General features: G+C 49.2%; 1 protein-coding gene and 1 pseudogene across 1 annotated transcript; both read left to right on the top strand.

The window, feature by feature from the left end:
* Positions 1–6,089: 6,089 nt before the first annotated feature.
* Positions 6,090–7,963, top strand: LOC136492248 (subtilisin-like protease; annotated as a pseudogene).
* Positions 7,964–10,151: 2,188 nt separating this feature from the next.
* LOC136494907 (subtilisin-like protease 4) lies at positions 10,152–12,408 on the top strand. The gene has a single exon (XM_066491080.1). The coding sequence runs from the start codon at positions 10,152–10,154 to the stop codon at positions 12,336–12,338; it is 2,187 nt and encodes a 728-aa protein (XP_066347177.1). The 3' UTR covers positions 12,339–12,408.
* Positions 12,409–12,984: the final 576 nt, after the last annotated feature.

Genomic DNA, 12,984 nt, shown 5'->3' with positions numbered 1-12,984 from the left:
ATGCAATTAGTAGAAGCCAAACACCTAGGGTGTTACAATAACTACACTAGATACACGTGGGTATTCTTTCTAGTGGACAAAAGTGATGTATTTGCAATATTCAAATCATTTGTCAAGGGCATTCACAATGAGTTTGAAACAACCATCAAGAGAGTTAGAAGTGACAATGGTAGTGAGTTCAAGAACACTAGAATTGATGAGTTGTGTGATGAATTTGGAATTAGACCTCAATTCTCAGCCAAGTACACACCTCAATCAAATGGCCTTGTTGAGAGGAAGAATAGAACACTCATTGATATGGCAAGGTCTATACTTAGTGAGTACAATGTGAGTCAATCTTTTTGGGCTGAAGCTATCAACATGGCTTGTTATTGTAGCAACCGCCTCTATTGTCACCCATTGAAAGAGAAGACACCATATGAGCTCTTAAATGGTAGAAAACCCAACATTGCATATTTTCGGGTCTTTGGTTGCAAATGCTATATCTTGAAGAAAGGCGCTAGATTGGGCAAGTTTGATAAGAAATGTGATGAAGGATTTCTACTTGGTTATTCCACTACAAACAAAGCATATAGAGTTTGGAATTTGGATAGTGGTACTCTTGAGGAAGTTCATGATGTTGAATTTGATGAAACCAAGGGTTCACAAGTAAAGAATGAGAACTTGGAAGATGTTAGAGGCATTCAACTTTCAAATACCATGAAGAACATGGATGTTGGTGAATTGAGGCCTAGGCAAGTGAATGATGATGAAGATGATCAAGTGCAAGTGCTGTCTAACTCAAATGTGCAAGATGATACAAATCAAGTTAGTGCAAGTGGATCTCATGATAATGAACAAGATCAAGTGGCTAGTACATCATCTCAACCCAATGATCAAGCAAGTGCAAGCAATCAAGTTCCAATCCTCCAACCAACCAATATTGCAAGGGATCATCCATTGGACACTATCATTGGTGATATTTCTAGAGATGTGCAAACTAGATCAAGATTGGCTTCATTTTGTGAGCATTTCTCATTTGTGTCATCCATTGAACCAAAGAAGATAGATGAAGCATTAAAGGATGTTGATTGGGTGAATGCTATGCATGAAGAGTTAAATAATTTCACAAGAAATCAAGTATGGGAATTAGTAGAGAGACCAAAGGGACACAATGTGATTGGAACCAAATGGGTCTTTAGAAACAAGCAAGATCAAGATGGGATAGTAGTAAGGAACAAAGCAAGATTGGTAGCACAAGGCTATACACAAGTTGAAGGTCTTGACTTTGGAGAAACATATGCCCCGGTTGCTAGATTGGAAGCAATAAGAATCTTGCTAGCCTATGCTTGTGCCCAAAATATCAAGCTCTATCAAATGGATGTCAAGAGTGCATTTCTCAATGGTTACATCAATGAAGAAGTATATGTTGAGCAACCTTCCGGTTTTGAAGATGACAAGAAGCCCAACCATGTGTACAAGTTGAAAAAGGCATTGTATGGCTTGAAGCAAGCACCTAGAGCATGGTATGAGAGATTGAGGGACTTCCTACTCTCTAAAGGGTTCACAATGGGCAAGGTTGACACCACTCTTTTCATCAAGAAGATCGGAAAAGATCTATTTGTATTGCAAATCTATATTGATGACATCATATTTGGATCAACTAATCAAGATTTCTGTGATGAGTTTAGAAAGATGATGGCTAATGAGTTTGAGATGTCCATGATTGGAGAATTGAGTTACTTTCTTGGTCTTCAAATCAAGCAATTGAAGAATGGTACATTTGTAAGTCAAGGCAAGTACATCAAGGACATGATCAAGAAGTTTGGAATGATTGATAGCAAAGTCATTAGCACACCAATGGGAACCAATGGCAACTTGGATAGTGATGTAAGTGGAAATATGGTGGATCAAAAATTGTATCGGTCTATGATTGGAAGCCTACTCTATGTGACCGCATCAAGGCCGGATGTCATGTTCAGTGTATGTATGTGTGCAAGATTTCAAGCCTCACCAAGAGAAAGTCATTTGAAGGCTACAAAGAGAATATTAAGGTACTTGAAGCATACACCAAATGTTGGTTTGTGGTATCCCAAAGGAGCAAAGTTTGAGTTAGTTGGTTATTCCGACTCGGATTATGCGGGATGCAAGGTTGAAAGGAAGAGCACCTCGGGCACATGTCAATTATTGGAAAGATCACTTGTTTCATGGTCATTAAAGAAGCAAAATAGTGTTGCATTATCAACTGCCGAAGCTGAATACATATCCGCCGGTAGTTGTTGTGCACAAATACTTTGGATGAAGGCCAGCTTAAGTGACTTTAGAATCAAGTTCAAGAAAGTGCCATTGCTATGTGACAATGAGAGTGCAATCAAGCTAACCAACAATCTGGTTCAACATGCAAGAACAAAGCACATTGATGTCCGCCACCATTTCATAAGAGATCACCAACAAAAAGGGGACATTTGCATTGAGAGTGTAGGCACCGAAGATCAACTTGCCGATATATTCACCAAGCCATTGGATGAGAAAAGGTTTTGCAAGCTAAGGAATGAGTTGAACATATTGGATTTCTCAAATATGTGTTGATGCACCCCCCACTTATATGACATGCCTCTCCTTCGAGCTATTCAAGGTAAAAGTTGATTGGCATGACATACATCCTTGCTAAGGACATGTTTAGTGCATCTAGTCACATTTTTAATCCTTTTAGGACCTTCAAGTGGTTCAATTTTATTAGGCTCATTCATGAAAATCAAATAAATTTGATGTTTATATGGTATCACTATTGCTCCTATGCTTGACTTGATCTAGTGATAGCATATGACATGTTTGTGGGCTTGTAAACCTAGTGTTTAATCTAGAAAATGAACTCTAAGTGTTTAACTCAACATGGTACAAGATAACCCTTATTTGGAGGTGTGAAGAAGCTTGTCCTTGGATCAAACCAAGTTAAATATCTTTGGTAAATGATCTAGATTAGACCAAATTTAAAATATGATTCTCACCCCATTGATTGACATTGATAATCTCGACCCTACAAGTGGTACTATCTATATTTTAAGTCTTTGTGGTCATTGATGACAAAGGGGGAGAAAAACAAAGATATAAGTGAAACAAAGACATAAGTGACAAAGTGGGTGAGATAGTGCAGAAAAATAAGTGAAAAGACAACACAAAGGGGAAGAGAAATAAAGATATAAGTGATAGGGGGAGAACTCGATATAAGGGGAGAGATATGACAAGGGAAAGGGATCAATTAAAATTTTGAGCACACAAGTAAGGGGAGCAAGCTCATGAACTTGTATGGTGCATTTGAATGTGCATTTCATATGTTTGCTTGCATGGCATAAGTTCTAAATTTAAAATATCCATGCTTGTGTGATGTATGCTAGTTGTAAGATTGAATGATGAAATGAAATCACTAGATAACTTTCATTTCCAGGTGTTGTTTCCAAGTGGTATCAAGCTAACCATGTTGCGTTTCTGGAACCTTACTGGAAACGACCGGACGCTGGTGGCGCAGCATCCGAGGGTTTCTGCCTTCTCTGTTGCTTACTAGACTACGTCGGACCCTCCCTGTGTGGAGTCTGATGGTGAGTCCGAAGCTAAGTCCGACGGCGATGTTTTCAGCATGTCAGTGACCGTTTGCGCGACAATGATCAATTCCATTTGAACGCGGTTACATGGTAGCGCGTGGTTGGCCATCGAAAGCGTTGGACCCAGGTGTCAGATGGTCTGATGCCCTGTGTTTGTGGGTCCGATGATCACTTAAGTGGTCTAACGGTCACGAGCTCTTGGATGTGTCTATTTAAGCGAAAGGGCAGGCCTTGGGCACCCTCTCTTGGCACTTTGACATACTTCTCATCCTTTAGAGTTGAGCTATTCCTCTCCATCCACTCCAACTTGATGGATTCATCATTTGGTGAGATTGGAGAGCATCCAAGTGCATTGCTTTGAGTGATTGCATCTAGAGGCATTTGGTGATTGTGTTTTGCTACGGATTTCACTTGTTATTCTTGGTGGTTGTCGCCAACTAGACGGCTTGGTGCAGCAAGGATCATCGAGCGGAGAAAGGTGATTGTCTCTGGCTCCAATCATGGTGATTGTGAGGGGTTCTTGACCTTTCCCCGGTGGAGAGCCAAAAGATACTCTAGTGGATTGCTCATAGCTTGTGGATCTAGATCTTGTATTGGTTGTGCAGCACCCGATTGCGGGTTAGACGTGTGATGCCTATTAGCGCGTGAACCTCCAAGTGGATGAATCGCTACAACGGGGACTAGCTTGCCGGCAAGCAAATGAACCTCGATGAAAAATCATTGTGTCCTCTTGTCTCCAATGATTTCATTGGTATTCATTGTAATCGATTCATCATCTCTTGCCACGGCGGTATAACTCACTACCTCTCTTGTATTTTTACTTTCCTAGTGTAGCTAAGCTCTTTAGTGTAATTTGTTTTGAGAGCTAGCTTGTGTCTTGTCTAGTGGTTAGTGAGGCTCTTTAGTTAGTCTTTGAGAGCTCACTAACTTAGAGAGTAGTGACTTAGCCTCTTGTGTGAATTAGAGATCATAGTATCTAGAATTGTGGATAGGAGGCTTGCTTTTTAGTAGGCTAGCGCAACACTCGCTTCGCCGTTTAATTGGCTAACCACTTGGATTAAGTGTTGCTGTAGAAATTTTTAATAGGCTATTCACCCCCTCTAGCCATTAGGACCTTTCACCAGCCGCCAGATCCGCCGCCATCAGGGGGCCCCGCACCACCTAGGTTCGATCCGAGCCACCGTCGGAGGACCCCGCGCCGCTTGGATCTGCCCTGCGCCGATGCCTGGATCTGCGCTCGGTGGTGCCGGATCCATTGCCGTAGAAGTGGCCCGGTGCCCCCGAAGAGAGAGAAGGGAGAGGGAAGGACGCGGTGCCTAGCTCGCCGTTGAGGGAGACGGGCGCTGTGCGGAAAGAGAGGAGCAGCTCGGCGAGCGAGAGAAAGGAGAGGGAGAGTGGAGTGTTTAGGGTTTCTGATTTCATTTATATAATGAAGATGGTAGTGGGATGGTGTGGGCTAGCAGGCTAGGCCTGATTTTTGGAGGCGGACACCTTATAAATGTCTGCCTCTATAAATGATTTACCGAGGAGGTTGCGTTAGGATGCCCGTCTCGGTAATCAATATTAACCGAGGCGGGCGCTTAAGGTTGCCTGCCTCTGTTAATGATTAACGGAGGTGGTTGTGTTAGAATGTTCGCCTCGGTTAATCGATATTAATGGAGACAGATGCTTAAGGTTGTCCACCTCCATTAATGATTAACTGAGGCAGGCACTGGGCCGGCTGCCCTGCCACCGAATAACGGAGGCAGGCAACCAGTCCTCCCGCCTCGGAGCTCCAAAGCCAAACGCCGTGTGAAAGTTTTTCTATAGTAGTGACCGCCAACCGGTTATTAGGCCCCGCCTGCTCGGTCGCCACAGCCTGTATGGTCGCCCGCCCTGGGCCCCTCCCTTTCTAAGGCTGCCGGGTATTGGTGGTGGTGGGGGCGGCGCACGGAGGCCCGCGGCGGCACATTCGACAGCCGACTAGTATCATATCATAAGTTTTTACACCTTTCCAATGTGTTACGAAGCCGCCTGGTTTGCACTTGATATGTCTTGTTTTTCAGGGCTCAAAAGGAACAAGTATGTAGAACCACCTGTCGCCGACAAGGCACTTGCTAGCCTGTACGTGCCCAAGGAAAACAAAAACTGTTGAATACTTCCATGTTCAGAGGGCAAAAGTTTCGGAATATTGTCGAAGCCCAAGCAGAGAAGACCTCCCACTGCAATTTCACTGTAGCGCTTCTGTTCACTAGAGCTGATTTCCTCCCTTCCCTCTCCCTCTCAAGAGCTAGTGAAGCTAAAATTTTTGGCTCAGCAGCTCCTTGCGTGTCAGCGAGAAGAGGAGAGAGAAAGGCTTTCATCTACAGTGGATCTACAGTGTAGTGTCAGTAGGAGCCGGATGCAGGGGAATCCATACCAAACGGGCCTATCTGGCAATTCCAATATTCCATAGAGTACGTAGGCAGGCTAAGTACGCTATAAATTCGATGCATGGAAACACACAGAAGAACCTCAGGACAAAAAGCAGCCATGGAAAGCTTCAAGCTCTCCTCGCTGACCCTTGTGTTGCCGTTCCTTCTCCTTGCTGCCATTGCCGTGGTCGCCGGCGATGAGCTCACCACGTTCATCGTCCATGTGTAGCCCCAGAAGAACCAGATGCTCGCTACCGCCGACGACCGGAACACGTGGTACAGGTCGTTCCTCCCGGAGGACGGCCGGCTCGTCCATGCGTACCACCACGTCGCCAGCGGCATCGCGGCCCGCTTGACGCGGCAGGAGGTCGACGCTCTATCATCGATGCCCAGGTTCGTGACGGCGGTCCCGGACCAGATGTATGAGCTGCACACGACGCACACGCCTCAGTTCCTCGGGCTGGACGCCCGGGAGGCCAAGAGGTCCTACCCTGTCGCCGAACGCGGCGCTGGGGTCATCATCGGCGTGCTCGACACCGGCATCGTGCCGTCGCACCCCTCCTTCAGCGACGACGGCATGCCGCCGCCGCCGGCCAGGTGGAATGGGTGCTGCGACTTCAATGGCCACGTGGAATGGGTGCTGCGACTTCATCGGCGCCCGCTCTTTCGTGCCCAGCTCTAACGCCATGACCAACTCCACTTCCGACGACTGGCGGGCGCCGCCGGTCGTTGACAAAGGGCACGGCACGCACACTGCCAGCACGGCCGCGGGAGCCGCCGTGCCAGGCGCTCAGGCTCTTGGCCAGGCCCCGCGCGCACGTCGCGATGTACAAGGTCTACAATGCCCGGGTTCTGCCATCCTCGCCGCTGTGGACGCCGCCATGGGTGACGGCTGCGACATCATCTCCATGTCCATCGGGGTGCCCCCGCCATACTCCCCCTAAACAATCTCATCATCTCCATGTCCATCGGGGTGCCCCCGCCATACTCCCCGCCCCCCCCCCCCACAATCTTCCCCCTTAGTCACATTTCCCCAAGGCTACAACACGCTCGCCGACGCACACATCCTGCCGGCGTTGCACGTCGACTACGCCGCCGCTTCAACCATCAAGTCCTACGTCAATTCCACGTCGAACGCCACGGCGCAGATCATCTTTGAGGGTACAATCCTCGGCACGCCACCTGCTCCATCCATCGCCGCCTTCTCCTCTCGTGGGACTAGCATTGAGAACCCCGGCATTCTGAAGCTCGACGTCACGGGCCCCGGCGTCAACGTGCTCGCCGCATGGCCGTTCCAGGTTGGCCCGCCGTCGGCACCTATACTCCCTGGACCGACCTTCAACGTCATCTCCGACACGTCCATGTCGGCGCCTCACCTCAGCGGCGTCGTGGCACTCGTCAAGAGCAAGCACCCTCACTGGTCACCTGCCACTATCAAGTCGGCCATCATGACCACCGCGGATGCCACCGACCGTGCCGGCAATCCCATCCTCAACGAACAGCGTGTGCCGGCGGGACCCTGAGAAGGCCGCGGACCCCGGCCTGGTCTACAATATCGCGGCCAGCGACTACATCGGCTACCTCTGCGGCCTGTACGACAGCCAGAACGTGTCGGTGATCGCGAGAAGGCCGGTCGACTGCTCGGCCGTCACGGTGATCTCGGAGAGCATGCTGAATTACCCGTCCATCTCTGTCGCGTTCCAGCAGACGTGGAATCGGATCACGCCCGCGGTCGTTGAGCGCACGGTGAAGAACGTCGGGGAGGTGTCGTCGGTGTACTACGCGGCGGTTGACATATTTGACGACGACGTGACCGTCGCCGTGTACCCACGTGAACTGGTGTTCACCCAGGTGAACCAGGAGCAGAGCTTCAAAGTGGTCGTGTGGCCGAGGCAGAACGGCGCTCCGGTGGTGCAAGGCGCGCTCCGGTGGGTGTAGTCAGACACGTACACTGTCAGGAGCCCCTCTCTCCATTTCCTTCGCTTGAATTGATACCAGTGGTCTATCTAGCCAGATGATTGTTTGTTTTCCTGAGAATGGGGTCTTCCATTGCGTTCTTGAACTGTAAACTGTACCTGAGTTAGATGGTTTTATTATTTTTAATTAAAAATTTTCTATGAACGCCTAATGAAGTTTTTAAATCATGAAAAATATTTTTAAGTTTCTAAAGTTCCGAGAAAAATCATATAGGTAGACAGGGTCATGTAAATAAACTCAAATAAAATATTTGTAATTCATAAAAATATATCTAGAAGCTTCAAAAAAATAGATTTAGCTTTAAGAAAATAGAAAGAAGTCCAAAAAGGATGGACACTTATACCTAACTGAGCCTCCAAGCCCATAATAGGTGCAGCTCAAGAAGAAGCCCACCTAGCAATTGAAAACACTTAGAGCTCCTTTGGAACGTAGGATTGGAAGAACATAGGAATAGAAAAAATACAGGAATAAGATAGGATTGCATATGCAAAATAGAGAATTGTAAAACAAAAGAAAGTCATAGGAATTGATGTTTGGATGGTTCATAGGAAAAGCACAAGAATGAAAAACATGAGCTTGTAGTGGATGTTTTGGATCCTACAAAATTCCTGTAAAATCACGCCCAAAGGAAAGTTTCTTTTATTTTTCCTATGGCACAATCCTATGTTCCAATGGGTGCTACAATAACAAATTCTATTGGATGGAGGATCCTATGTTTTTCCTATGAAAATCCTTTGTTCCAAAAGAGCCCTTAGTTGAAAGAAGGAACAATCCTTTTATAGCCTCCTTAATGTTGGGTTTACTCAAGGTTTTCTCTCTGAACTCTAAAACTAGGTAACTTGCCTCCCTCAACTCTTAAAACCATTTAAATTATCTCCCTACCTACCTGAGTTAGAAAGTGGCATTTAACAGTTTAAATTATCTTAAAACAATTTATGCTTTTTACTAAATCTTGTCCAATTATACTGTTGCAGGAGGCTCTAATTTGTCATTTTGCTCCTGGCGCTTTGTTTAATAGTTCCAAGACCAAGGAGGGAAGACTGTGAGGGCCATGTAGGAAATTTCCTCTAGCTTCTGTATGACTTGCAGAATAATACTACATCGACAAGATTCTTTTAAAAAAATATATATCTAGAATAACCTAGCTAAAATGTACATCGGTAGGGCTAGGTGTTTTTTTATTAATTTTATTTCCATAATAATATCCTAAACGTGCATCTGTAATCGGTACCTTCTTGTTGGGTGTTTGGTTTGAAAATTTGGGTAGCTCATCATCTTATCTCATATCAATTTTTTTTTGTTTGGGGATAAAATGTGCTCTTCAGTTGCTACATTATCTTCTACAAGTTAATAATTAGTATAAGCATTAGAAATGAAGTCATTCCATTAAATTTTCATAGATGGACTCATGACACACCATCTTCATCTAGAATGAGATGGTTCATCAGACCAAACACCACATAATTCGTGCAATGACACTGAAATTAACTCTAGAATGGACTCTCCATACCGTTAGAGGAGATGTTCTCAAGCTGTACACAATTAGAAATCGATAAGCATTGCGTTTTATGCTTTTTTTAATTCTTGATTTGACGTGTAATATTTCTCACAACCGAAACAACATTACTAGCAAGTTGCCTGTCCGAAGATACCAGCAAAACAACACTGGCAACAACTAGCAGTATATACCAAATCATCATCCCTTTTGTGTTGGAATGCAGTTGCGATCTCCGTCCCGATTTCATCGCTCGTTTTTGCAATCGAGGAAACGCCGTGGCACACAATGACACAAGTGACACGGTATATATATGACACTTGCTCTCGGACCGGCGTCAAGAGCCGTGATTCCCCAGGAATATACCTGTTGCCCTAGCTTTGCGCTATCCACAGACAACAATTCAGGCGCGCGTCTGCCGCGCGCAAACAGTCGTCTCGTCTCTAACGCGAGACGGCAATTCCGAAGCAAACCAGTACACGTCCATATCGTAAACTCAGTCCGGTCCTTGCAAACATCTCCCAACATTGGCACGGCTCCGAATCTCCGTGCCGCGGCCAGAACAATGCCGTCCGTCTGCGGCTTTCCTTGACAGCGACAAGAACGCTAATCTAACGCATATGGAATCTTTAATAATGGAGCATACGAGCACGTAGGTCTTATAAAAAGTCCATGCACGCTCACACAATAGCTCACAGCAAGCCAGCCATGGGAAGCTTCAACCTCCCGTTGCTCCCCATCCTTCTCCTTGCAGTCGTCGCCGCGGTGACCGGCGATGAGCTCCGTACGTTCATCGTTCACGTGCAGCCGCACGAGAGCCACGTGTTCGGCACGACCGACGACCGAACGACTTGGTACAAGACGTTCCTTCCAGAGGACGAGCGGCTCGTCCACTCGTACCACCACGTCGCGAGCGGCTTCGCCGCTCGGCTGACGGAGCAGGAACTCGACGCGCTGTCCGCCATGCCCGGGTTCGTCACGGCGGTGCCGAACCACGTGTACCAGCTGCTGACGACACACACGCCGCAGTTCCTTGGATTGGAGCTGCCGCAGAGCGGGAGGAACTACACCTCCGAGTTCGGCGAGGGCGTCATCATCGGCATGCTCGACAGCGGCGTCTATCCCTTCCACCCCTCCTTCAGCGACTACGGCATGCCGCCGCCGCCGGCCAAGTGGAAGGGCCGCTGCGACTTCAACGCCTCGGCGTGCAACAACAAGCTCATCGGCGCACGTTCTTTCGAGTCGGACCCGTCCCCGCTCGACCAGGACGGGCACGGCACGCACACGTCGAGCACCGCGGCGGGAGCCGTCGTGCCGGGCGCACAGGTGCTCGGCCAGGCCGCCGGCACTGCCTCCGGCATGGCGCCACGCGCGCACGTCGCCATGTACAAGGTGTGTGGCGACGAGTGCACCAGTGCCGACATCCTCGCCGGCATCGACGCGGCCGTCGGTGATGGCTGTGACGTTATCTCCATGTCCCTTGGCGGGCCGACGCTGCCGTTCTACGAAGACAACCTCGCCATTGGCACATTTGCGGCCGTTGAGAAGGGCGTCTTTGTCAGCTTGGCGGCTGGCAACGACGGCCCAGCGGATAGCACGCTGTCCAACGACGCGCCGTGGATGCTCACCGTCGCGGCGGGCACCATGGACCGTCTGATCGCTGCCCAGGTGCGCCTCGGAAACGGCTCGACGTTCGATGGCGAGTCGGCTTTCCAGCCCAACATATCGACGACCGTCACCTACCCGTTGGTCTACGCGGGCGCCAGCTCAACACCCAACGCCAGTTTCTGCGGCAACGGTTCACTGGACGGCTTCGATGTCAAAGGCAAGATCGTGCTCTGCGACCGTGGCATCGTCGCAAGGCTTGACAAAGGTGCCGAGGTGAAGAGAGCCGGTGGGTTCGGCATGATTATGGCGAACCAGTTCTCCGACGGATACAGCACCCTCGCCGACGCGCACGTGCTCCCTGCCTCGCACGTCAGCTACGTTGCCGGCGTAGCCATCAAGGAGTACATCAACTCCACGGCGAACCCGGTGGCGCAAATAATCTTCAAGGGCACCGTGCTTGGTACGTCACCGGCACCGGCTATCACCTCGTTCTCCTCGCGCGGGCCCAGCATCCAGAACCCCGGCATCCTGAAGCCTGACATCACAGGCCCCGGCGTGAGCGTGCTCGCGGCGTGGCCATTCCGGGTTGGCCCTCCGTCCACAGAGCCGACGTTCAACTTGGAATCCGGCACGTCCATGTCCACGCCGCACCTCAGCGGCATCGCCGCGCTCATCAAGAGTAAGTACCCGGACTGGTCGCCGTCAGCGATCAAGTCCGCCATCATGACGACCGCTGACCCCGACGACAGATCGGGGAAACCAATAGTGGACGAGCAGTACGTGCCGGCCAACTTGTTCGCCACAGGCGCCGGCCAGGTGAACCCCGACAAGGCCCTCGATCCTGGCCTCGTCTACGACATCGCGCCCGCCGAGTACATCGGCTTCCTCTGCGGCATGTACACGAGCAAGGAGGTGTCCGTGATCGCGCGCCGCTCGATCGACTGCTCGACCATCACGGTGATCCCGGACCGCATGCTCAACTACCCATCCATCACGGTCACGCTCCCGTCCACGACGAACCCCACGGCTCCGGTCGTGGTGAGCCGCACGGTGAAGAATGTCGGGGAGGCGCCGGCGGTGTACTACCCGCACGTCGACCTGCCAGCCTCTGTGCAGGTGAAGGTCACTCCGAGCTCGCTGCAGTTCACCGAGGTGAACCAGGCTCAGAACTTCACGGTCTCCGTGTGGCGGGGGCAGAGCACTGACGCCAAGATTGTGGAGGGCTCGCTCCGGTGGGTGTCTGGCAACCACACCGTGAGGAGCTCCGTCTCCATCTCCTTCGCCTGATAGACTTGACAACTACTCCTGGGTTTAGTCCCGTTTCGTCCAGCTTGCCTTTGGCTCTTATCCTATTTTATTTTCGCCGTACGTATTTGTATTTGACTCTTCAATTTAATTTAAATCTTCAGTGATGCCCCTCTATTTTTGGGGGGGGGGAAGTCAGAGCTTCATATATTAGCCATGAACCAGATTACAATCCATGTCTACGATCTCCCTAAGCCCTGGTGGGATTATAAGCCACTCCTCCACCCGGTTTTCATGAGAAACTAGACGAGCACATTCATGAGCTAATCTATTACAATCTCTACTAATGAACGATAAATCAAAAGATTCGAAGCTCCGGCTGATGTCTTCCATCTGCTTCAGCAAGTAATCGACTTCCGATTTTTGGTTTGCTCGGTTAGTCCACAGCCGGACCAGCACCTGGCAGTCAGACTCCATCTTCAGCCTCCGCACTCCTCTCTCCAATGCATATAGCAGGCCATCCCGGCATGCCACAACTTCCGCAGTTAAAGCATTGAGGCAATGTTCATACCAACTCGCTCTGCCTCCACATGTTCTTCCTTCATGATCTCGCAGAACCACTCCTGACGACGCCGTCCCATTCTCAGCATGGAAAGCAGCATCGACATTAATTGCACTTAATCCACTC

The sequence above is a fragment of the Miscanthus floridulus genome, chromosome 11, assembly GCF_019320115.1.
Source record: "Miscanthus floridulus cultivar M001 chromosome 11, ASM1932011v1, whole genome shotgun sequence".
NCBI lineage: Eukaryota > Viridiplantae > Streptophyta > Magnoliopsida > Poales > Poaceae > Miscanthus > Miscanthus floridulus.
Note: the sequence above shows the minus strand (reverse complement) of the source record. Positions and strands in the feature narration are given on the sequence as shown.

Excerpts from the sequence above, each read along its gene's own strand:
- LOC136494907 (XM_066491080.1), top strand. The coding sequence starts at position 10,152 with ATGGGAAGCTTCAACCTCCCGTTGCTCCCCATCCTTCTCCTTGCAGTC.